At 35.7% G+C, this 27,213-nt stretch overlaps 1 protein-coding gene across 6 annotated transcripts in view; it reads right to left on the bottom strand.

Annotated features, from left to right (window-relative positions):
• The window catches only part of HMGCLL1 (3-hydroxy-3-methylglutaryl-CoA lyase like 1), a gene marked incomplete at both ends in the record, with an annotated part of 136,337 nt that overhangs the window by 47,100 nt on the left and 62,024 nt on the right, over window positions 1–27,213 (bottom strand). For 4 of the 6 annotated variants that reach the window (XM_082847487.1, XM_082847489.1, XM_082847490.1 and 1 more), the window contains 4 exons: window positions 4,349–4,537; window positions 8,563–8,626; window positions 19,413–19,561; window positions 21,746–21,841. In XM_082847487.1, the coding sequence (XP_082703613.1) occupies window positions 4,349–4,537; window positions 8,563–8,626; window positions 19,413–19,561; window positions 21,746–21,841 (498 nt within the window). The remainder of the gene's footprint in view (window positions 1–4,348; window positions 4,538–8,562; window positions 8,627–19,412; window positions 19,562–21,745; window positions 21,842–27,213) is intronic. The other 2 variants (XM_082847488.1, XM_082847491.1) reach the window with 2 other exon arrangements.

Here is a 27,213-nt window from a genome sequence, read left to right as displayed (position 1 = left end):
AGCTAAATGTCTATTAAGTGTAAGAGAAGAAAAAGGCACACGGTATTTCTTTAGGGGAAAGCTAAATATTGCCTGTTCTACTCTCTTTGCTACCAGTTAATGGGGTACTGTTACTTGTGATATTGGAACTCATTTGTTTTACTCTGTTTTTACCCAGTTATGAAAACTCAGATCATTTGAGTGAAGAAAAACAGAGACTGTGCAATTGTTTAGTGTTAAGTAGATTAAGTAATTTGTTCACTGGTGTTTTACTTAGGTACTTGGGAATATGCAAAAGGGTGAGACTCAATTTTTACATAAAAAATTAAGACAAGTATATTGGGCCATGTACGTTTCTTCCATTACTGAAATGCTGTACGTTTTGTCACCTCATTTTCTTGCTCTTTTGGGTTTGGGTGGTTATAAATATCCCCCACTCAAATCTATAGTGTCAATTATTTCTCTATATTAAGGAATATCTGATAATTATGAATTCTTGACTCCCATACAACCATGTACTGCCCTATAAGTCATATGTTTAAGTAATAAAAAAAATACAATAAACCTGGGAACCCAAGAATGATCCTTCTATTACATTATTAGTATGTGCTTTCCAGACTGAGGGGGATGTTCCATTTATAACTCTCATTTGTTTCCTACCATCATGGCCAAGTTTCCACCTACTACATGTCTCCTTGCCATCATTTTACCTTCCAGTTTGGAGCACTGTAAACTGTTTCCTAACCCCTAAATTAAAACAAATGATATCCACTCCACACGCACCAGCAATCTGACTAGAAGCCACTTCAAAGATTCCATTTTAAAGAATGAAGTATGGCCACTGCTTCCTGAAGCCAGAGTTAGCCTAGTTCATAACCAAGTGGGACTTTCTCTGATTTCCCTTCTACTTAAACACTGGCAGGTTTGGTTTTTGTTTTTGTTTTTTTCCTAAGACATTTTTTCTCCTCTGCTCAAGGTAATCCTGGTTATTTTGTTGTTGCTGCTGCTTTTATTGGGAAGGGCCCTGGAGGACTCTGCCTCACTCAGCGTTGCCAGGGACCAACCAGTACACATATGTCTGCAAAGACATTCCAAGACAATGCTCCACTGTCTGTGTGAGCATACACCTCCCCAAACATTTACAGACTGTCTCAGCTACACACAGTTTCAAAGAGAGCAGAAGTGTATATTTTTTCTTACACTGGCACTGGCTTATCAAACTGGATGAAAGTGGATGAAACTGTTCGAAAGTGGATGGCAGCAAACACAAACTCTACAACTCCAACGTTAAATTGTTCATTTAAACTGGCCACTTGGGCTGCATATTGCTTCTTACACAAGCTGCTCTTACCCTCTCCTCCACCCACTTAGACTGCCACTACACGTCAAGGTCTGGGCAATGCAATACCACCACGCTCCAAGTGCACTTTCCCAGGCCCCTCGCCTCCCTTCTGCCCTCCCACCTCACGTACATGCCTAGAGCTTGTGCACATAGTAAAAGAACAGAAAACACAATGACAGATACTTGTGGACACGTTTCCTGCTAACTTGTGCCAAAGAGCACAAGAGATGCCAAAGAGCAAAATATCCACCCTTCCCCTGACAGACATACACACACACATACACACCTAGACATACAGATACACATAGACACATACACACAAATACACATATACATGTACACACACATGCATACGCACATATGCATATACACATATACACATGCACACACAGAGACACACACAGGCATACATACACACAGAGAGACATAAACACACACACATACACATACACACATAGACACATACACATACACACACCCCAAATAATTCAGCTTAAATTGAAGATATGTTCCTTCTGAAAAGATTTATATTCTTCCTGACATCTGTAGGTGCTACTAATTCACACCCATTTGAAAATAATTTGCCTGCTTGAGTCTTTCACATTCTGCAAGCAATGTGAATTTCAACCCTAAACTCACAACAGGGTCAACAAATAGTTATGACATATAAAGGGGGCTTGTCTATTTCTCCTTCACCCATAGCCAAGGCCATTAGAATAAATATCCTTGCTGCCTTCTCCCGTTGTTAGGTGGTTTTTGCTGGTTCACCCTTTTTGACTGAAGGTGTGGTGTTTTTTTTGCGGGGTGAGGGGCCTCAGCCTTATACAGGTTCTGGCCTGTGCTCCCCATCTTGCTTGGGCCCAAGGTCCTTTCCTGTCCCCACCCCGTACTGCTGTTACAGTATGGATGGGCAAATGCCCCAGAATTGCAGTCCAGATCTCTTTGTAAATGGAGACTCTGCAGTTCATCTAATTCAGCGAATGTTATAAAGCTCAGGTTCCCCTCTGAATACAATAGTCGTCTTTCAGCTCCTAGGACATGCTCTTCCCTCTCCAAGGCCTTTTGCCCGAGTGGTGTTTCATGTGCTTGAACATTCTTTTCACACATTGATGCCCATACACACACACAAACGCACGCACACACACACACACACCCCTTATTGAGGTTCCTTTCTTCTCATTCTTTATATCTGATTTTAAATCTTACTTTCTCAGACAGCCTTAACCGTCACAATCACAATGGGGTAACAGCAATATTTTGCAGTGGGGCATTTTCAACAGGCAGAAAGTTTCCAGAATCAGATCTTTGGGTTCCCAGAATGTGCACTATAGCCCTGGATCCCAAACCCCGAAACTATCACTCATTATATAATAAATATGCTACATGAATAAAACATGACTCAAGTGTTACTGTCTAGAGGATATATCCATATGAGAAATGAGAGAGATGCACAGACACACACACACAGACACACACACAGACCTCTCCAGGAACTTGCTGGTGAGGAACACTTAATAAGTTACAGTTGCAGCTGAACACAGAATCCTCCTGAAGTGATGCCTAGTTCTCTATTGTTTTAGAAACTAGAATAGAGAAGGAAAATTGTCAAAACGCCCCAAAGTCCATGGGATATCATTTTTTCTTCTAATTCAATACAATGTTCCTTGCCTGCTTCCAGAGGACAAATAAGGATTTGTGCACATATGTTACAAAGTCCAAATAAGCCCTTGTGGGGCTTGATAGTCACAGGTTTTTTTAACTTCTGCCAAACAACTGTGCACTGCAGGATGATGACATTAAGCTTTATGTATTGATTTTCAGCCTCACCAAAAAGCTTTCGGACACTCTTATCTTTAGTTGTCAAAATCTTGGGTTCGAAGAACATCCAGTGAATCTATTTTTATCCGAGTTTAAGAAATAACATCAATTTAAAAATAAACACCTTAAAATGCAATTTATATCTACTCCTTTCAATAAATACATTAAAAAGAACTGAGGTATCATTAGAATGTAATAAGCAACTCTTAATCCTCCAACTTTCTAGCTGTCTTGATTTTAATCAGAATATACTTGATAAAAACCAGGGGTTCTTTCAAAAGGATGCTTGCCAACATCAAGAAGACATCTTAAACAAAATAGTCTGTATTTCAGCACACCTCCTCATCACAGAGCACCAAATTATCCAAAAGAGCATAAGTTACATGATTACAACAGTACACACTACTATCTCCGTGCTTTGCACTCCTCAAAAATGCCATCATTTTTCAATCTATCAACTTTTCAGGCTGAGAGCAAGTGGGAGTTGAAAAAAGCAGCCATAGCTCTGAGAAGATTAATACTTTTAAAAAGAACAAATTCAGGGATCTTATCAAATCAAATGAACAGTAATAAGAGACATCATTGCCCTGAAAAGCATAGGCAATTTACAAATATTTCCTGAGTGCACGTCATGTGTCAGGTACTGTTTAAATGTCTCTTGATTTTTAATCTAGCTTTTCTTCTGTCATGTCACACTGCCTCCCTTCTAGTTTTCTACCAACCAAGTTACAGCTATTCAGTGTTCTCCCTTCATTCTAAACCTAACCACAGCGTTCAAACAATGGCTCGATTAATGTATACTTCTACAATAACAATTTCTTACTGGGTCAGCATGTTAGGAAACTAGGAGAGAAGACTTGGCATGGAGTCGGAAGCCCCAGTCTCTGGTCTCAACTCCAGCACTTTGTAGCTGTGTGATCTTGGGCAGGTCACGTAACCTCCAAATCCTGTTTCCTGATACGTAACAGGCTAATGCTATGTATACTGCAAAGGTTGCTGTGAGGGTAAAATGAAATAACATACATGGAAGAGGTGAACAAAGGGCTTGGAACACTGTGGATGCCCAATAAGTATCAACACTTGAATCTCAAAAAAAAAATGTTATATTCATAGCAATTTATAAATATTGTCTCACTAAAGTTCTTAATATGTTTATATGGCAAATAAGTATACACACCTTTATACATACACACAAATAATACAAAATACCTGAAGGGCCGTAAGGATATTTGCTAAGGCTTGTCCGTATGTGTCATGACAGTGAACAGCAAGAGCCCTGGGTGGGATTTCTTTCATGACACTTTCCAACATCCTCTTCATGCTTCCTGGAGTTCCCACTCCAATTGTGTCTCCCAGGGAAATCTCGTAACAGCCCATGCCATACAATCTCTTAGACACCTATCAAGAAAAGTGACAAGCTAGTAAAACAATGGAAATGAACACACTCAAACCCTGTTGTTCCTTAGCAAACATCATCTAGAAGTAAACATCACAACTAAGATAACTTGCATATCCATGGAAAATGTATATTTTAGTTTTTTAGTCCTTTTCCTTGCTCATTAAATCCCAAGCATTATATAAAACTTTGAATGACATTCCTGTAGTTATCTTTCTCTAATATTCAAGTTTGCCTCAGAATCATATCTACCTAAGTAGCTACATGTTCATTTATGAAACTATAAGCTACAATTTCATTTATGGGAGGCTTATTTTCTCAGCCCTTTAATCAAACAGAAGCATCACAGATTTACTTTGGAACTAGTATTTCTCAAGGCGGTCAAGAGATGTCAATCAAGTAGCTTTGTAATCGGTACAGACACTTGATATTTTTGGCTTAAATTTTCTAGCTCATAAATAGATGCTCTTGAGTTTGGTAAACTTTGTGCTCCCTTCAAGCCAAATAACTAATGTTACTTTCAAAGAGCAATATGAATTTTAATGAAGGCAGCATGGTATGTTGACAAAGACATGGCTTCTGGAATCAGACAGGCCTGGATTGAAATCTCAGCTGCCACAAATGCTAGTCATGTGATACTGGGCAGAAGATGAACCTTTTGAAGCCTCAGCCCCTATTTTGTAAAATACAAACAATAAAACACCATTATTTAGCATGTTTTCTAAGCCTTACTAATTAATTTTTCAAAATCACAATAATAATGATGAAGTGAGTGTTGACATGTTTGGTTGTGAAAATGAGAATATATAAAAATCACTTTGTGCAAAATCAGACACATGGTCACCCCTTAACTCATGCCTTATGTGTGTCTTTGGTGCTTATTTTACATCAGGTGCTGCCCTAGATGCTGGGATATGATGGGGATGCAGATGTTAAGGGTCCAGGCTCAAGGTATTATGGAATCTGGAGTCAAGTGAGGACAGACCCTAATCAATTCCACTCAGGAATGTGTAAACACAGCTAACATAATAATTTTGGAACAAAGAAACAGGATTCTAAGAGCATGTCGCAAAGGAAATTGACCTAGATCTGTCAAGCAGGAAGGGCCTCAGTGACAGCCTGAGATAAAGTCAGCATCAACTTGTCGAAGAGGTTGCGGAGGAAGGGTGTGAGAAGAACATTCAGGTGGAATTTCAGGCAGCTGAAATATCAAATACTAAGGGGATTCCAAGTAGGAAGGAAGGTCATGGGAATTCCCTGGTGGTCCAGTGGTTGAGGTTCCGCACTTCCACTGCAGGGGGCGCGGGTTAAATCACTGGTCGGGGAACTAGAATCCCCCATGCCACGGGGTGTGGCCAAAGGAAAAAAAAAAGGAGGGAAGGTCAGATGCAAAGGACAGATGTGACAAGAAAGCAAAAACCAAGGGGGAATGGGGCTCCATAAAGCTGGGGAGGAAGGCCCGGGGCAGAGCGTACAAACAGTACACACAGCCTTGGAAACTGACCGGGTTTTGGATTTTGGTTGAGGTGTCTATCATAAGAGCAGTAGAAAGCCTTGACCAAATGTGGAGTAGTGGTGACGTAATGGGATTTATGTTTCAGAAAGGCAGTATCAATACAACATCAAAAATAGTTTGAAGGGAACTCAGAAGGGCTACATAGTCCAGGTAGGAGACAATTATTGGATGGACACTTGGATAAAAAAAGCATAATACTGATTCTCCTCTTTCTTCTCCTTTATTTAAAAAGGTACATACATTCAACTGTTAAATATCCAGGTCTTTGGAATCATATAGAAAGCATGTAGATGACAAACTGAATTTCTCTCTTCATTTCCATCTGTATGTTTTTGGCCTCACATAGATAATTAATCACCTCAAAACTGTCTATTAAATGCTGGAATTTCTTAATGGCCACATAGAGAAGAATGAGGCTTCCATTCAAGTGGCTGGAGGAAAATCCTAAGTGTGGGGTCAAGGCAATCCAAGGGCTACAAGAGTGCCAGGGATGCTGACTGAAGGAAGGGAAGTTTTCACATGGAAGAGGCTTGAACATGTTCGAGTATCAGTGGGAAGGGCTCTGCAGTTGCATATGCAGGGGAGTAAGCGACAGGAAGGGCTAGAGGCTTCAACAGAGGGAACACAGTCTGCAAGAGTCATTTTGGAAAGGAGACAGGGAGTCGTTCCACACAGGGTAGTGTGGAACAGAAGACCAGGTAAGGTCACTGGTCATGAATTCCTAATGCTTCCAATCTGCCTGTTCCAGGATTCTCTTCAGCAACACCCTGGATATTATGGAGCAGGAATGCAGAGCCTGAGACTGTGTGTGGTCTGTCCAGAGGTGGCACAAGCCAGAAGGAAGAAAAGCAAGGGGTGGGTGTATAGGCAGAGTTGGATTCAGGTTTTGTGGAGTCTGAAGTTATACTATTTTGGAAATGTTCTTTAAGAAGAGAATACATAAGGACTTCCCTGGGAGCGCAGTGGTTAAGAATCCACCTGCCAATTCAGGGGACACGGGTTCGATCCCTGGTCCAGGAAGATCCCACATGCCACGGAGCACCTAAGCCCGTACACCACAACTACTGAGCCTGCGCTCTAGAGCCCGTGAGCCACAACTACTGAGCCTGCATGCTGCAGCTACTGAAGCCCGCATGCCTAGAGCCCGTGCTCTGCAACAAGAGAAGCCACTGCAATGAGAAGCCCGTGCACCGCAATGAAAAATAGCCCCCGCTCGCTGCAACTAGAGAAAGCCCGTGTGCAGCAACAAAGACCCAACACAGCCAAAAAATAAATAAATAAATAAAAATTAAAAAAAAAATAAAAACAGTAAACTGATTTTTACAAAAAGGGATATATAGTTGTGAATACAAATTAATCACAGAGCCTTAGAAGGGTCCCATGCCAGCGAAGGACTGCAAAATTTCAGCTTCATAAAGATGCAAACTGTTATACATAGGATGGATAAACAACAAGGTCCTACTGTATAGCACAGGGAACTATATTCAATATCCTGTGATAAACCATATGGAAAAGAACATGAAAAAGAATACATATGTATAACTGAGTAACTTTGCTGTATAGCAGAAATTAAATGCAACATTGTAAATCAACTACACTTCAATAAAATTTTTTAAATATTTAATTTTCATTATTTTATAGTATTGATATATCTGTCTCTGTGGGCAATTGTCTTGCTTAATTAATAGATGATGGTATATCTCTCACTGGAAACATCAAATGAATACACAAAACAGGAATTGCTTTAGCCAAACTGAAAGTTTATCCTGTCTAAAGTTCGATATTCTAACAATCCCATCTTCACTACTTCAGCACCACATCCCTAAACTTATAAAAATTAACCTTAACAGCAGTGTACAAGAATATGCTATTTCATATACAAATGAGTTTCTGAGTCTAATATAATTTCAAAGACAAGCATTTTGTATTCATTGGTATCAATTAAGAAAAAGGAACAGGAAGTAGAAAATGAACTTCAATAAGTAGGTCCTTAATGACTATAATAAATTGCTGTAAAATTGCTCTGGAATAATAGCAACTTGAATCTCAGCAGAAAGAGCTATAGAATCTCAAAGGAACAAAAACATGGAAGCAGTATATACTCTGATACAAATGCCAAAATACGCAGGAGACAACAAAGGGACACTACCTGAGCAACCAAGGCAAAGTTTGAGTATATGTGCAAAAACTGCCCCAGAATTCTGATAGAAAGTAGAAAGGTTGCTCAATATGTTCTAGTCACATAAAAACAAATCAGGTGTTTTTATTCCCTCAAACTTTGGACACCCATATGATAAGAATCAAATGTTAACTCTGGACAGTGATAGGCACTATCTAAGTCCTTAGTGTTAAAATAAAACTATTATCTAAGTGATCTAATAAATGCCTCCCTGTCCATGGTTCTCCTTGGTCTAGTTGTGCAAATGCAAAAAACATTAGGAAAAACAGCCCACTTTTTAAAATAATACACATCATTTTACCATGAACCAGAAAACCAGGCGTATATCTTACTTCTGTTACTTTCTGCGGTGTGATGTTTCCTTCATATGGACAGCCCAGGGCACAGGATACATACCTAAATTTAAAATACAGAGCCATATAAATATGCATCTGGTGGATAAGCCGTTTCCTAATTTCCATTTTATAAAAATGAAGAAATAGCCAAAGAGTCATCAAGAAAATTTATTTTACTCTATTCCTTCATTATTATTCTCAGACCAAACAAAAACAATTGGGAACATTTTCAATTTAACTCACATTTTAGTTTTTCTAATAATTACAATTTGATATACGTTATTGGATGGCAGATGGGAATAAGACAAGTGTTCATCTCGTGAGATTGCTTAAACTATAGCAATACGTGAACATTCAAAGCAGAAAATACCAGTGAAATATATTGTTTTATTTCAATAAGTATATACATTCAACTGTTAAATATCCAGGTCTTTGGAATCATATAGAAAGCATGTAGATGACAAACTGAATTTCTCTCTTCATTTCCATCTGGCTGTTTTGGCCTCACGTAGATACAGTCATTAATCACCCCCAAACTCCCAGAACTAATCACAATCTCAAAGTTCACCTTGTTTATCTCTCATGGGTGTACCTAATAATCATCCCCAACAGAAGAGTGTCTAGTCTATGTTTAAAAGGCTCCAAATAAAGATATTCCATAAGCTTCTTCAACAATTTAATATAAAAAGTCAAGCCTTTCTTGCAAGGATGATGATACATTTCCATCTTAAAGTATGAAACTAGAAAAAAGCCTCTTTTAGCTATTTTCAGCTCAACACCAATCCCATTTTATTAAAGTTTTCTCAGAGATTTTACAACATTTGTATTAAAATAATGCACCATGTGTCTGATCATCAGGAATGAAGCAATTCACATGAGCAATTCACATTGAATTCACAATTCAATTTTCAGCTCAACACCAATCCCATTTTATTAAAGTTTTCTCAGAGATTTTACAACATTTGTATTAAAATAATGCACCATGTGTCTGATCATCAGGAATGAAGCAATTCACATGAGGGAGAGAGGGGTTGTGGGGAAGAAGGCTGGAAACCGTGTTCTTTGGGCCAGAATATGAAAGGCTTTAGATAGCAAGCCCTTGAATACTGTGCCATGGAGCTGAAATTTTGAGATCCCTGAAAATTATTTTGAGACATTCGTATGACAAGATCAGGTTTGTTTTCCAGAAATGCAACTCTTCATAAATTCTGGAAGTGGGTACCAAAGATGGAGGCAAAAACATGAGCAGAGATGATCCCATGTTTCCTTGATTGAATGTATATGTATGTGTAACTGAATCACTTGGCTGTACAGCAGAAATTAACACAACATTATAAATCAACTATACCTCAATTTAAAAAACAATTCTGTCAATTGGAAGATACACTAATTTCACAACAGGTTTTGGGGTAAAAACATGAAATATAGATTCAATAATTCAATACATAGTCATTGATCTTAAAGATATAACCAAATTTCAAAAGTATTAAAATATGAATAAAAATTGGGTTTTGGAATTAAAATAACTAAGCAGCTCCATAAGCCGGGCAAGCAGTTATGAGGACAGAGAAGGAGAAAAAGAGGATAAAGTCAAGTAAAATTTGAAAGCCTATGCTGGACAGGAAACCCATCTCTCTGCTCTTTCAATCACTATAATTTAAGCTTAATATTCAAATGATTTGTATAAATTTACTCAAGATATGCAGAAAAGAAAATGTTCTTATGTGAACATAGTACTGGAGAATGTGGCAAGGGATGAAAAAGGATTTTCTTTTTTTTTTTTAACATCTTTATTGGAGTATAATTGCTTTACAATGGTGTGTTAGTTTCTGCTTTATAACAAAGTGAATCAGTTACACATATACATATGTTTCCATATCTCTTCCCTCTTGCATCTCCCTCCCTCCCACCCTCCCTTTCCCAGCCCTCTAAGTGGTCACAAAGCACCGAGCTGATCTCTCTGTGCTATGTGGCTGTTTCCCACTAGCTATCTATCAATTCAGGTACAATGATGATAATGTGTTGAAAAGAGAAGTACATTTATTCTGAACCCCAAATATCTAGATGTGATTAAAAAGAAAGTCCAAGCTATTCATTTACATGCAATCCCTCTAAATGCAAAAACAAAAACAAGCAAAAGAAACCCAACAAATGTAAGACAATATAAAACAAACAAACCTCTCTAGGATTCTCTTAACTGAAAAGTAACAACCTGGCTATAGCTGCCCCTTTATGCCATGACCCTAACTCTCTCCATGTGCATTTTCACTCACTAGAGTTTTCCCTCTGAGTCCTTCCCTGGTCTATGGTTGGCCTGGTCTTCATTCTCCATTGCATGTTATCTTCATATGTTCTTCTCCACCCTTCTTTAACCTATTCACATGTGGGGCTACTTTCCGCAAAGTGAATGCAATGGTTCTTAACTGTGCTCATTAACTGTATTTTAACACTCGAAAACAGAGGTTGGCAAGCTAAGTCCCAGAGGCCAAATCCTGCTCATGGCTCTTTTGCAAATAAAAATTTTATTGGAACAAAGCCATGCCCATCTGTTTACCTATATTCCATGGATATTTTGCATTATAGCAGCAGAATAGTAGTTGCATCAAAGACCATCTGACCCACAAAACCTAAAATATTACTATCTGGCTCTTTACACAAAAAGCTTGCCAACCACTTGTAAAAAGTGAGGGATTTTTGTGAGTGTGAAATGGCCTCCCTCATGATGAGAATAGGCTACCACGTCTGCTTTGACTGATGGCAGAAGTCAGTTTCTAGACCTCTGCACTTCTCTGACAATCTATTACAATGCTTCTCAATCTTGACTGTACAGAATCACCTAGGGAGCTTAAAAAACAAAACAGACACTGGTGGGTAGGACACACTCCAAACCAATTAAATCAGAAACTCAGGGAATAGAATCTAACCACTAATTATTTTAAAATAATTTTCAAAGTTCCATTAAGCTGCCAAAATTGAAAACCACTCAACTATTAGCAATACTTCCTCACCTGGATTGTTGGATTGACACCGTTATGTAAAAGTGATGTTACACAGCCATGAGAGTATCTAATCTCAGGGATTTCCTCACTGCTACCCCACAGCAACTATCTTTGATTGGACCCACAGCATTCACGACATTTATGCATATTGAATTGGCTGGTGGTTGATTTCTTATAGACCTATTCCAAATAGTTTCTACTCTGCTGAAGCCCTGACCTGCAACCTCTCCATTTCTTTTTTCTTTTCATTCCTTCCTTCTGGCTCAATGTCCATTTTATTGAACTACAGCCTTTAGTAATTTTTTCAGCAAGGATAGACTTTTGCAGACTACTTTGTCACCAAATGGTTTTATTTCACTTTTATCAATGTGTAATAGTTTGGCTAGGTATGGAACTCTAGGTTGACAGGGTTTTTTTTTGCCATTTTGAACATATTAGTTCACTATTTCTCATCTCAGTTTTTGCTGATGAGAATTTTTCTGTCTAATGATAATTCCTTTATTTTTATAGTAATTTTTTCTCTACTGCTTTAGGATTATCTGTTTATACCTAATATTCTACATTTTATAATGAGTATGTCAGGACTTGTTATACTTCTTCAATATTAACATTAATACTTTTGTTCTCTTCTAGAAAATCATCAAAGTACTAGTTCATCAAAATATCTATTTTCCCTGTTTTCTCCTTCTGGGAATTCTATTAGGCATTCTCTCTTAATTTCACTTTCAAAATTTCTATTATCTTTCTGTGTTTCATGATTGAAGTTTCCTCAAATTCTACTTCCAGACCACTAATCCTCTCTTCAACTGTAATCGGCTGTTCAATGCAATTATTGTTTTTATTTAACACATGTATTTTTCATTTCCATTTCTTTTCCTTAAATCTTCATTCGTTTTTCCATAAAGACCTGTTCTTTTATTATGTTCTTCCTTTGCCTTTATAAATAGGTTAAGCATTAATTTACAATATCCTTTTCAAATTATTCTATGTCCTTCTTTTCAGTGAAAATTCTCCTGCTTTTTCTTTTTCTTCTGCTTATTTTTCTTAGGATAGTTTGTTTCCTCATGTGGCCTGTAATTTTTACCATTAGTGCCTTTTCATGGTGATTTCAGTTTCTGTAGAAGGTCCTGAAGTGACAGTCCTGAGTTATTTTAATGTCCCTATAAAGGATATTTAATTTCCTTTTTCTCTTGCCTTGCAGACTTTACCAGTTCCCAGGCAAATACCTACCTTCATTTCTCAATTTGGGTTTCCACAATACTCATATGTCATAAATCCACAACCCATAACACTGGCACGTATTTCAGTGACTTTGCACTGGCAAGGAAGTGCTTCCAGGCTCCAAGAACACTCAGTTCCAAATCCAGTCTTAGAAGAACACCTATCTTTTCCCATATAGATTTTAAAATCCCATTTCCAAGCCACCAGGGATTATATCTGGAATAGAGACCCCGTGTGTTAGTGGCATCAGCCTGCATCCTTACCACACTTTCTTTGATGAAATCTGAGGACTTTCTTTTCTTTTCTGAGCTTGGCTATATGTTTTACAAGTTGTTATATTTATGTGTCTGTAATGGGAACAGAAAAGGGAGTCTCTGTATCAGCTCAGTCCCCTATAGTCTCTCTTCCAGGAACAAATTCCCAATATTCTTATGAACATTACAAATCGATTGCTTGACACATTCACATGGCATATGAAGCTCAATAGATCTAAAATGATGCTCATTCCTGTTTTCCCCACATTTGCCATTAAAAAAAAAAGATACAGTCATTTTCAGCCACTAAATCACTTGAAGGTCAGCTTTGAGAACACGTTCATTAACCAGCATTGGCTGGTTCTTCCCTCCAGGCTCTAGAGCATATGAGCTCTGCCAGTGCCAACCCACATGGACAGAACAGTACCCAAGCCCCTCCCCAGGATGGTCACAGACGTCACCTAAGTGCCCTCCTTGCCTCTAGTCTCACACCACTCCCTCATTTGCACTCCAATATCTGTTGCCAAAATAATATTCCTAGAGCATATTTTTACACTCTGAAAATCCTTAATGGCTTGCCATTGTCTACTGAATAAACTTGATATTCAAATTCAGCAATTTGTGAAGCCTCATCTTTCTACCTCTCTTGCATTTCACGGCCTCAAAAGCTCTTATTACAGTAAATATAAACTTCTCCCTCTTATCAAAACATTTCTGGAGATTTCTCTTCACTATGCCTTTGCTCTTTGTAGATTTTCTACCCTGCCTGAGGAGGCCATCATTTCTGATTATGTTTCCACATTTTTACCCATTTTTAATGATTTCACTTTATTGACACCTCCATGAAGGCTTCTACAAATAACTCCAGAGAAATTTAATACAGTCTTAATTTGAACTTTCATAGGATTTACCTGCATGTCTCTTAAAGTACTTGGCTTTTTTGACCATATAATAATTATCTCTATACATATTACTTCCCCAGTCTGCTGGGAACTCTTCGAAGTTAGGCTTTTTTTTCATTTTCATTATTGCACATAGCATCACAAGAGAGCACACTATGTAAAACACTATTTCTTGAATGAATTAATGCAAAAATATGTTAGTAAAGATGTCATTTTAACCTTCTGAATAATTTCCTATGAAATTCCTAATCTTTACAATCAACGTATAGCCAGATTCAGGTTCTTAACATTCTAAATTCTGTAGTCAGAGGTGACACCACATACTTGGGAGTTCAGACTTGGAACCATGCCTTAAACCTTACGTAGGATGACAGGGTAATACAGGAATCACCAACCATATTAAAGCCAATTGTACTAACATTACAATAAACTCTGGATAGAAATGTGAGTTGTTTTATTTTTATTTGTGCTTGCTGAGGCCATTTATCAATATTATGCAAAATCATGATAAAAGATAAAACAGAAGCATTCAAGTTTTTAACAACTTTACCTAGCAGAACTGAATCATGAAAAATAACCTACAGTTACGCCTTACTCAGGTCTACCTTCCCACAATTAGCCCATGTTCCTCAAATCATCCTGACATAAAGGAACCAAAAGATTGAGTAAAAGCCTTCAATAAATATCACAAACACTTGGAGTGTTGTCAACCACTGCTATCCTCAGAAGAGAAAAACAATGCCAAGGGTGATGAGATGAGATGACACGTAATGTCAATTAAAGGTAATTAAGACATTTAAATATAGGAACAAGTTTGATGAACCCATGAAGAATATATCAACCTACAAACAATATAAAATAACATTGCATTATTAACAAGCCACTTATAAATAAAGTTGAGAGCCTATCATGCACTTATCTCTGTGGATGATATAAGAAATAATGACCTTCCCTTGGTCTCAAAAAGCAATTCTGGTAAAATTCTCCTTTTGCTCTAAAATGCAAATTTCACGAGAAATGACAAAACACATTCTTTGCTCAAAAGCTGTACATGAAGGCTATTTAGATGTGACTTCACAAACACAACTTACACATATTAACTGTAGCTGGGTATGTGTTATCTGGCAGACAGCCGTGACAGAATAATATGTGAGGCTAAAATAAGTTGAACTCAAACAAAACATATGTACAAAAGAAAATAGTTTTAACAGATGTCTCACTATTAGAGTTTCATGTGCCATATTTTGGTAGATGATGATTTGAATTGCTCTTCCACACCAATGCAAAGGCCTCAGTTTAACAGTAGAAATTGGAAAGAAACTTTGACCAATAAACTGTCCACTTATAGGAAGATGGTACCATATATGCAAGTGAGTTCCACTGGGATAGATTACCTGATGGAACACATTTGTTTCATCAATGAGAAGCACTGCCTGCCAGTCACTGTGTATTTAAAACACTAAGCCCTAAACAAGGAGGCTCATTATCTTACTCAAGAAGGCTGCTATTTCAGGATCAGGATCCATAATGACATTTTGCATGAGACAGGGGAAGGATAGAAAATACATGTTCACATGACCTAGATGGTTTGGCTAACAAACAAGTAGGCTGCAAATTCTTGAAGAAACGTGTTGAGTTACAAATTCTTTCTCCAAGGGAAATCCAGTGAAAGCTGACCATTTTGAGAAAGAACACTGAGCCCTGACTTCACAGCTGTTAGAAATGGTTGCCATTTTAAAGGCTAGAAATTATATAGAGTTAGGCAACCAGTCAAAAATAACTAAGCACAGGAAGAATTTCCTAACATTGAGGGTCTTTCCTCAAAGAAATTGGTCACTGATATAAATGATACAGAATTTTATTTTATTTTTATTTTATTCAGAAGCATTTAAAAACCGATTGGGTTTTCCATTGGTTTTGTATAAGAAGAAAGTAGGTGATGAAGGTGACAGTAGGTGAAGAGCTATATAAAATATGCATCTTAGACTCATTATGGTTCTATGAAACCCTGATTCCTTGTCTCCTCCAAAATATCTATTAATATTAATCACATTGCAATATTAATCATATTGCAAAACATTATCGCATCCTAAAACTGTCTTTGTTTTTCCATACCTAAATGTTATCTGTGGCTGTCTATATTAGTTTAATCGCTAATTTGCTTTTTATTCTTCCTTCTCATTATTTTGTATGTCTACTTTTTCTGGGAATTTGAGAATAAATTCAGCATTGACAGTTCATGGTGAAATATTTTTGCAATTTGTATTTTTTTTAACAGTGGGTGAATAATTTTGTTTGGCTCCTAAAAATGTTATCAGTTGACTTCTTTCAACATTCAGTAGGCTCAGACTTTCAGGAAGTTAATCATGGATCAGATCATTCTAGGCCATTTTATAGAAGAGGCCTAAGATGTTATCATGTAAAAGCACATTGCTTTGATATGCACACCTGCTGACTTTGTGAATTTATAACATGTTTATAAGCATCTAATAATGAAATGAATAAGGCACATTAGAGATAGTTTCCTTTCTAAATTAATATTTTCACAAGAAGAGTGAGCATGTGATTCTTGTGACATCATTAAAGAGAAGCTGATACTCACTTCAAACAAAAAGGAATAAAATCTGAATGCCTGAATTGGGGAATTGGGATTGACATGTATACACTGATGTGTATAAAATTGATGACTAATAAGGACCTGCTGTATAAAAAAATAAATACGCTTAAATTTAAAAATTAAACAACAAAAAAAAAGAAAAAAAAATCTGAATGCCTTATATGATAGATGAGAACACTACTTCATATCAGAGGGATTTCAATTTTAAACAGATTTTGACAAACCAAGGGATAATTCTTTCAATAAATGCCATTGATAAAAGGAAAGAAAGTGATTAAATTTATAACAGGCTTCTATTTTTCTCTGTCTTTTTAATGTTTTAAAAATTAAACAAATAACAGAAAAATAACCTACATTTTTTAAACATATGTGAAATACACATTAAAGAATGAAGTCCAAATTGTAGACATTTCATTGCTCTCTAACATACACTGTATGTGCAGCAGTAGTTAGCTGACTCTGCATTTTATGTCAACGATCTGGCACCATGTCTTTCCTCAATGTGTCCCATATGTTACATAAAGTTCAGAGCATGTATAAAAACGTGTACATAGGCATATGTATGTGTGTGTTTCTGGGAGGGGAGGAAACAAACAATAGCCTTCATAATTTTAATAAAAGCTGCTATTTAGAACATATGAAACTTTACTGTTTTTATAGAAGCTTAAATGGCTTTAGTGAGCCTTTATAAAATGTGTCCTGCCTCATGGCCTTTAAATCTGACAGCAGCTGGCGATATACATTTTCTGGGTGATGGTCCATGTTGATGCAGCTGTTGCCATAGTAACACTGGCTGGAGCATCTACTTCAGGTTCAACTAGCTGAGCATGGCTCTTTCCCTTAAATGAGTACCAATGACCTATGATTTTTAATAATGAGTACCTACCATCTAGATTGCCAGTGAAAATAAAATCTAATTTAAACTCTGTAAAAGTTTGGGAGAGAAGATAATTTTCAACTGCACAAATAGTGAACTCATATCCATCCATCCGAGGGCATAGTTCTAAAAATGACTAGTGTTTCAGAAAATCGAGGGCTTGTTCTCCAAAGGAAGGAATTCTGCGTTGGAAAACATACATCCGTCTACAGTATAACTACAATAAGTCTCTGATGTACTTTCACTGATTTCATTTGGCTGTGGGTGAGTTCTCGTCCATCTGCACTTCTGTACTCTTCTTATCAAAGCCTGAAAAACTTCTTAGGTTGTAGCATGGTTAGAAGTTTCTTTATTGATAGGACAATATTAAATGTTCAGCAATCAGTATTAAAGGGGAGTTAGGGTTTCCATTAGCCTTATTAAGTTACCTATTCTATTTTATAAAAACTAAAATGATAAAATTTGTTATTATATAATTTTTTCACATCCATCTTTCAACATTTAAAAAAAAAACACTTCCCATTTGAAGCATAAGCTTACATGTACCTGACTTCTTAGAGTTTTGTGTTTTTTCAACTTTCCAATGTGAATTACTTTACTCCACATTTAAACATAAATTGAAATAGAAGAACAGCATCTTCATTTTTTCCTTTCCTTTAGAGGGAAGAGAGACAAAGCAACTTATGTATGTTTGAATTTAGAAACTTAAAGGACATCTCTCCTTTTTGATGGTGGTTATGTAACTTTTGCCTTAAGAACAGACATCCTTTATTTTCTGTCTATGGAAATACATTATCTTGGTTTTTAAACTTTCTTGCACGCCCTCTGAATGTTATGTATGCATGTCAGTTACAAAAATATCTTTATATATTTAAAAAGTCATGTTGGAAATTTATTAAGGAGAAAGGAAAAATAAGTTAAAAAAAAAGGAAGCAAACCAACAAGATAGCTAACTATGGTGTAATCTAATTCTACTTGCTCTCCAAATGACCTTGGTTGAATTCCAATCCTTTTCTAATCCAGTCACTCCAAATTGTATCCACTTGTCTTTCTTATTAATGACTGAATCTTTCTTGCCACTATGAACTTTGCTTACTTCAACCATAGGGAATACAACTGGCATCTAAGCCCAGGGACAGCACTCAGCCTTCTGTTACAAACACTATGCATTTTAATTTATGAAGATGATACGGCATGTTTATCATATCTCCATAATTATAAAAATAGAAAATTAGCTAATGTCTGAGAAACAACTTCTTTCTTAAGTAAAGGGAATTTATTATACATTTCACAGACATGGGCCTGAGTATAGAGCCTGTTTGCACTAGATGCTCCCCTGCTGTCCTGGAAGCAGACAAGAACTAAACCAGTTTCCTCTCTCTTCTCCTTCCCCAAATAATTTTGCTTTGGGGGTCACACAGAGAAAACCTGGAAGTCAGCTGTTAAGGGGAGGCTGAATGGGTGGAATGATGGGCCCAGCGCCCCAGTGCAGTTCTCAATTTTACATTTTACATAATCTATTGAATTTCTGTACAATATATTCTTTGAAGAAAAAGCATGGTTCTTTAAAAAATTTAAAAATTTGGAAACCACATTAGATGATTCCTTTCCAAATGCTACTATGAATTCCTAACAATCTATCCGTTTACACTAGGCTGAGATCCAAAAATGGCTGCATTTGGATAATTTGGAATTAATAAAATGAGTAACAATGTCAGTTGCGATGTTGGTCCCTCTGACCTCAAATGCATGACAACATAAGGGCTAGATACGCCCTCATAAATTATCAGCTGATATTAATGAGGTAGTTATAGTAATAAGTATATAATCATGGCCCTGATCACATAAGATCAGGGTATAAATAACATACCTTATGTATATTATTATATGTCATAAAACAATGTCTAGATAGTTCATAAAGAGCTTTAACAGTTGATGTTAATGAACTAAATAGAATTTGTGGGATTTCATAAGTACCCTCGTGTTGGAATATTCATGTGTCTTGCAGACTTAACGACCTCCTCAAACTTCTCCATACTTTCTTCAATAGCACAGTTAATATTCTTCTTGCTAAAGGGTTCAGAGGCAGCACCAAAAACGGAGATCTCAGTGGCTCCAGCAGCAACCTGAAAAATACAAATCAAAGGCCAAAGCTAGTAATTCCAAAAACATAAACAAGAGCAGCAGAAGCAATGTTAACTACTCTATAAAAGAATACTTGAATTCTTTAACATTCTGCTTAAAATTTTAAATTAGATTTTTCTCAACTTGCTGCATACACACTTTTGAAATGTAAAAATATTTTATGATAGCACAATAATTCCACAAACTACAACACTCATAAATCACAGAATATACAATGATGATGTTCCAATTTAATTTTGCCTTTCCTAAAAGTTATCCTCAGCAATATTTTAACCGTAATTATGGAAAATACTAGCACCACAATGAAATCTCTTGATATCTATGGAAAACTTTATTTTTACTTAATTATTAAAATTGAGGCTAGTAAATGCTTTCTGTTTTTCTTCTCTTCTTACCATCCAAAAGAAAAATATTTTTCCAAGTCATCATTTAGATTTTGCTCCAAATTTTCTCCCTATCTCTTAACCTCACTTCCATTGTTTCATACCTTGACTGTGACAACCAAACTCTTGCGTGTCTTAAGACCTTAATCCTCTTGCAAGTCTTCAAATCCAAAATGTCGACCTAATCAATTCTCCCTTTTGCCCCTTTGGCCATCTTCTCTCCTCCCTCCAGGCTTCCCAGTTCTTGTTTTCAACGTCAAGCCTCCTAGTTTTCCAGCTGGATTTTTAAGACTTTCTATTAATATATCTCTAGCACTGTGCCTAGATTCCCCTTTCTCTATGATACCCTATTAATACATTAAGAAAAAAAATTCTGTCATCTCTCCTCCAACATTTTTTTAAAAATACTGGTTTCCACTCTTCCATCCAAAATAAATTTTTAACCTTTAAAATTAAAATTTTGTGGATAAACAAGTTCCTACTGTATAGCACAGGGAGCTATATTCAGTATCTTATGATAAACCATAATGGAAAAGAATATTAAAAAAGAATATATATATATATATATATATATATATATAACTGAATCACTTGGCTGTACAGCAGAAATTAACACAACATTGTAAATCAACTATACTTCACTTAAAAATTTTTTTTAATTTAACTAAATTAAAGTACTATTTATTGAACACCTACTATATGCTGGTGTTGTATTTTGCATGCCCTATTTCTAATCCACAAACAATTTCGTAAATGAAGTATTATTATGGCAATTTTACAGATGAGAAAACTGTGGCTCAAAGAGGCTAAAACACTAAGAGGAGGTCCCAAGGCTAGTAAAAGGTCTGGGGCCATGTTTCAAACACAGGCTTGCCTGACTCCCAAGCCAAAGTTTCTCCTATTACTTTCTATGCTACCCTGAGGGTGTACTCTCATATCTTTCTCAAGGTGGTTACATTCCCTACTTCTTTAGGACCGGATGACAGCAATATTTATAATTTCTTAAAATGTCTCTGTCTTTCTTTACAATGTGATAAAATTTGTATTAATTCAAATAAAAGTGATTTCACAAGATACACTAATAGGTGATACACCAACTAGCACCCACAATTTCAACTTCATGCAACCAAGTCACAAATACAAAAATGAAAAATATCCATTAATACCAAAAATAGTTGCTGCTCAACTTTTACAATAAAGCCATGTAAGCATAACACCTCAAGCCTTTACTTAAAACTACACTGATTCTTCTAGTATGTGAAATTACGAAAGCTTCTCGGCATATAAATTCCCAAGGCACATAGGATTGGAAGAAACAAACCGGAAGACAAATAAGGAAAGTTGGTAGAGGCAATTCCAAAGACAGTGATTAGCACCATGTAGAGGGCAGGAACAACAGCAACCTCAGAAAAAGTAACAAAAATAATTATCCACTACAATAATATTAATAATTATAATATCGTATTGGGAAATCTTTGTTATATTTTGTATTCCTTGTTTAAGTGGGGAGCACAAAATATACTTTCAAAAGAATTTCATCAAAATGGGTAATTGTATTTCTATGTTTTAATTCTTGAATGGTTAGACTGGAAGAGCCATTATGTGGAGCATTTTAGTCCCAAAAATGCCACAAGGTCACTGATCTCCATGTACCTGTATTACGGGTATTAGTGATATTATTTATGCAGGATAACGAGGGAGTCATATCACACCAATTTAACTTTGAAAAGATCTTTACAACAAGAAGCATATCAGTTTTAGAAAGATTAGTAGCACACTTACAGCACGGTGGAAACCCTGAAGATTAGGAGTAAGGACAGGATATCGAATTCCTGGATATTGACGAATGCCCTTCATCACTTCAGTGTGATCTGCCATCTTAAATACATAATAGTTATATAGAGATATGGGACTTGGAATATTCTATCAATCATGTTTTTAGTTTTTCAGGAGTTTATAATAATACAGGCAATTATATTCTATCAATTCATGTTTGAAATAGCAAAACCATGCCAGATAAGTAGTTCTCAATGTCATAAATACATAATAACCAGATCTGGGTGTAACGTCCTCACATAACAGGATCTGTTTAAGTGACTGATTACAGACAGTAAGGAATTCTGAACTCCGGTGTTTTCACTTTATTCTCTTCCTTTCATTTTATGGTCAAGACTCCAATACCCCTGATAGTGGGAAGAGTTTGAAAGGCCATAGGCTGTGCATTTACCTTCCACATGAAAATTTTACGTCCAAATAATTTTTAACATATGAAATTTTACAATATTTAGTAAAGTGTAAATTACACATATCCATTAGAAGAATTCAACAAGTTTGAGACCTTAGTATATTATTGTTTTTAGTTAGTAACAGTCATACTGCTTTATGTAGTTCTATCCTTGAGTTACTATTTGTTCTTATAACGTGAACAAATAAATACAATGGAGCACACAGCAGGAAACTTATCCTACAAAGACTTCATTTTGTATATTTTCTATGAATCTATTAAAAAAAAAGCCAACTTTGAATTAAAATATCAAATTTACCAGTTTGCTACGAAGTCTATAATTTAGCCTCCTAGAGCAATAACTGATGATCAAATCCCATAATCATCACATAGAGAAATTACCATTGACATAACCATGAGCTTTGCATATTGAAGAATAATAAATTATGGCATGAACAATAAATATAAGGAATAATATATAAACAATGAAAAGTATACAAAATGAACATGGAGAAAGCTGTAAAAACATGCACCAAACCAAACTTTGTATCTTCAGTATGGGAACGGTTGAGGGAAGACTTGTTTTTTCTCTATATACCTTGACTTGTTAAAATAAGCATGTATTGTTTTTAATTTAAAAGGAAATAAAAGTAAATTAGAGTATAAATGCTTTTATTAGCATAGCTACACATTTTTTTTAATGTGAAATGTTACAATATTTACTCTTACTGGTCCATTAGTCTTATTGACTCTGAGTTAAATGCCCGTAGAATTCAATTTAATACTTTCAATGATTATTATTTGGAATAATTAAATGAATTTTTAAATACATTTTAAATTTAAAATTAAATACTTAAGATGCAAAAAAGCACTTCCTACTGACTGCCATCATGCCTTGTTGACATTTAAACCTTCATGTTTCATTCAATCCAAACACATTTAATTCTGTCTAAAATGTGATTCTTGTTCACTTATTTCTTAGAGATCACAGCCACCATTGCCCACCCCATAGCTGCATCCTTCACAAAGACCATCCACCACAGACATCTACGATGCATAAAAGCCAAAGTTTATTTTATTCTAAGCCTATTTCACTTTAACTCAGAGGTTTATTGAACATCAATTGTGTCCAAAGCCCTATGCTAGGCCCTGTGGGAAATATAAACACTGGAAAGTAATGTCCTTGCACTGAGCAATTTGCAATATAGTTGGGGATATCAAAGAGATGCACTAGGAAAGTTAACAATTCAAAAAAATATACTGGTTGTGAACAAGAGCACAGTTTATAAGAGCTCAGAATGGGGAAAGGTTGGCAGGGCCTATACTAATCTAGGAACGTTCAAAAGAGTATATGGGATAAGAACTACAGTCCCTAATATGACATAATGACATTTTTTTGAAATGGCCACAGCAGTATTTCCAATCCCACATGTTCTTCCAAAACCTCACCGATCTCCATCAAGAAGTGGATGCTACTTATCATCCACTTGAACCTAGGCAGGCTTGTGAGTGCTCCAACCAATAGAGCACAGCAAAAATAACGCCATGTGAATGATGAGGCTAGCTTATGAAAAAGGATAGAGCTTCTATATGGCTTTCTCCTTGGGGGAGCCACCATGGGAAAGTCAGCTGATCTGCTCTGAGAAAAACTAGCTCCTGCAGAGCAGCCACAGGAAGAGGCCCACATGGAGGGTCCCACGTGAAGAGGAGGTGAGCCCTCGGCCAACAGTCAACACTAATCCTAATCCTAAACTTAACCCTAACCGTAACCCTAACCCTAACCCTTAAATTTGTGATTGAAGGAGCTCCAGGTGATTCAGCCTGAGGCCCCAGACTCTGTGTACCAGAGACAACTTTGCTCCTGTACCCTGTTCAAATTCTGACCCTAAGATTTGATGAGCATGTCAAATGTTTATTGACACCACTAAATTCTCAGATAATTCATTACAAAGCCATAAAGGCTGAAACACTGAAAAATCAATAGGGTAAGAAAAGAGGAAGAGGTGGGTGTAGCAGTAGGAATACACTATCCAGCTAGAAAAGATTATTGGTAAACAATCAAGAAATAGATTATAAATTAAGACAGGGGGCCACACACTTTGACGTGTCTTGATTTAGGTTCACATTATTCTAAAAATTCAGGATTTATTGTGAAGACAATAGACAGCCATGAAGAGTGGGTGCTGAATTAGCAAGGGAAGACTGGGATAGATGCAGTATTTTAGAACGATTAACTTGGGAGACGTGCAGAGGGCAGTCAAGAGAAAAGAGAGGCAATTCTCAGGCAATGGTGAGGATGCAGCTTGTGACAAGTTCCACTGTACTGAAATGGCACTGGGAATGGAAGTACCAGAGAAAAATTAATAGGACACAGTGGCTGGTAGTATAAGGAAGGTGACTTTACTCAAAAATGTAATCCTCACTCTTTTATAACTTCTTTTAAAAATAGTTAACATTTGTGCAGATTTCAACATAGTTCTTGATTATATATCCAGTTTGTGTCTGAGGCTAGAGTGTGAGCTCTATCTCTCTGTCTCTGTCTCTCTGTGTCTCTCTCTCACACACATATATATGCAAACATGCACTCACAAATTATCATAAAAAATTTAGAGCACTTATTCCTAATTTCAATCAGAAAGACAAGTAAAGTTACTGCTAGTTTTAGGACATTGTAATGAAATCTAAAACACTCTTACTAGAGAATAATGTTCATTGATATTACTAATACTTATGTCTAACTAAACACAGTATGTTTATTTATGAGACACATTTACATTAACATGATAACAGAAATCAATAAAGAGTGCTTCTCAAACCAATATGCAGTTAGAGAATAAGGTGTGGCAGTGCATCACAGCATGAAGGAGACAAGACAAATTTTAATCTTCAAGAAATATAGGCCATATTAACCTGTAAGTGACTATTTCACTCTATATGTAGTTTAACAAAAATCTTGAATCATTATGTAGAAATTTATGTAATTAAACTGTGATTTAATAGATATTTCAATCAGCAGAACTAGAAAATAAGCAGAGATGACAGTAACCAAATTCCCAGGTCATGAAAGCTAAACTTTGATAATCATTGAAATTAATGAAATTATGATAAATACATTAATTAGAATCCAACAAATCAGAACATTTTCCTTTTTAAAAACAGCCACACTATAATGAGGTCATTTAAGACATAATAGTATTCTGGCTAAATTTGGTCAATAAAGACAATTATGTAAAGAGCTTTAGGAAATCATGATAGGATATAATTTTATTACAGTGAATAAAGTAGAGCAGGTTTCAATTAAAGGTATAAAATCCTTGCTTTACTTTATTTTTTTACTCAGAGAGTTTATATTATACTTCAATCTGATGTTATTTTAATGTCTAAAGTCTAACTATTAGTCAAACAATAATAGAACTATTCCTTTACAGTACTATTTTGACATCTTAACAAAATCTTTCTACATCTGGTTTGAATTAACATATTTTTAAGATTTTGCTGTAACTTTTCATTTAAGATCATAAAAATTCCCATTATTTGGTTAGTAACAGGATTTGCCATCATCTGGCCACGGTGTGGGAATGGCCATACCTACCTAGCCAATCAAACAGGCTATACCATGGTGAATCAATTGTTCTAGGTATCCAAATTTTGATATGGATTCAAATAGTCACAATAATTGTGCAATAATTTGCAAGCATCTTAAAGATATGCAAAGCATCACAAAAATTAGAATGTAATTTTTAGAGCTTTTATTTTACTTCTACTAACTCTATCATGGGGTGATTATATTTGGACACTCCACATTACACATATTTAGACATTTTACTAATACTTTGTCATTATCTGAATATAATAATCTCTCCTAAATATTTATGCTTTCAATGTGTTCTCCAGACAACAGCAGTGGCTAAAATATAGTTTAAGCATTGTTAAATGCTCATCCGAATTCCCTGAGATTATTGGAATTTCAAAATAATGCATATGAGTATATATTTTACAAATAGACTATAAAATTTGTCATTGGTGGATACAAAAGCTAATTTTAAAATATCGTGAGACCTTAAAAATGGACCTTTTAAATGCCCTTCAACGTTTGAATATTGACTCATTTCAACATTTTATACACTTACAATATATCTAACATTATGGCATTAAAAAATGATGCAGAGGCAGTCCATATACATATAATACACAGGCTAGTGGTGGGAAATGTGTGTGTATGTGTGTGTGTGTACATATCAAAAATACAAAATAATACAAATGCCATGTCATCTGAAGTTCTATGAAGCAGGTAAGGAAGCATTTTTCTTGGCAACCTAAAGTAGAATAATGACAAATATTTAAGCTAACCCTTATCTAGGCCAAATGTAAATAACTCAGGGGCATGTTTTTTAAAGGAGCAAAATACTCATAGAGTTTAATGGAGTAAGACTATGCATAAAGTATGAAATTATTAAAAAATAGTCATAAAGCACAACTATTCATATATTATATATGCAAACATAATTTCTATGATAAATTATACTCTAGTATACTATAAAAGGAAAGGGTTTAATAAGCCCAAACTTAAAACATAATTGTTTATTAAAATTCTTCTGATAATTATGGAGATATTCTATAGAAATTAATTTTTAAATTCATACCCTTCTTTCATTTTCAAGTCCAATGAAATGAAAAGTAAAAGTATCTATACCCTTTACCTCTCTTCTGAATAACAGTTGATAGAGAAAACAAAATATTCATTGAGTAAATTTTGTTCAGTTCCAACTGAATATATGTTGTGTGAGATGTTCATTTAGAATCTAATCACTGATGAACATTTTTTTTTCCTTTTCCCAGAACAAGTATAATTACAAAGATATCACATTGTACAGGTCACTAATTTCCAGGGGTGCATTTACCATAATTTTTTTTTTATGTGAAAGTCTCACACACGTGTATGACACATAAAACTTTTTCCTTTATGATTTTAACTCAGCAAGAGTGAGTCAATAAGGAGAATGCAAACTTCCTGAGAGGAGTTGAG

This window comes from Leucopleurus acutus, assembly GCF_964270905.1.
Source record: "Leucopleurus acutus genome assembly, chromosome: 10".
NCBI lineage: Eukaryota > Metazoa > Chordata > Mammalia > Artiodactyla > Delphinidae > Leucopleurus > Leucopleurus acutus.
Note: the sequence above shows the minus strand (reverse complement) of the source record. Positions and strands in the feature narration are given on the sequence as shown.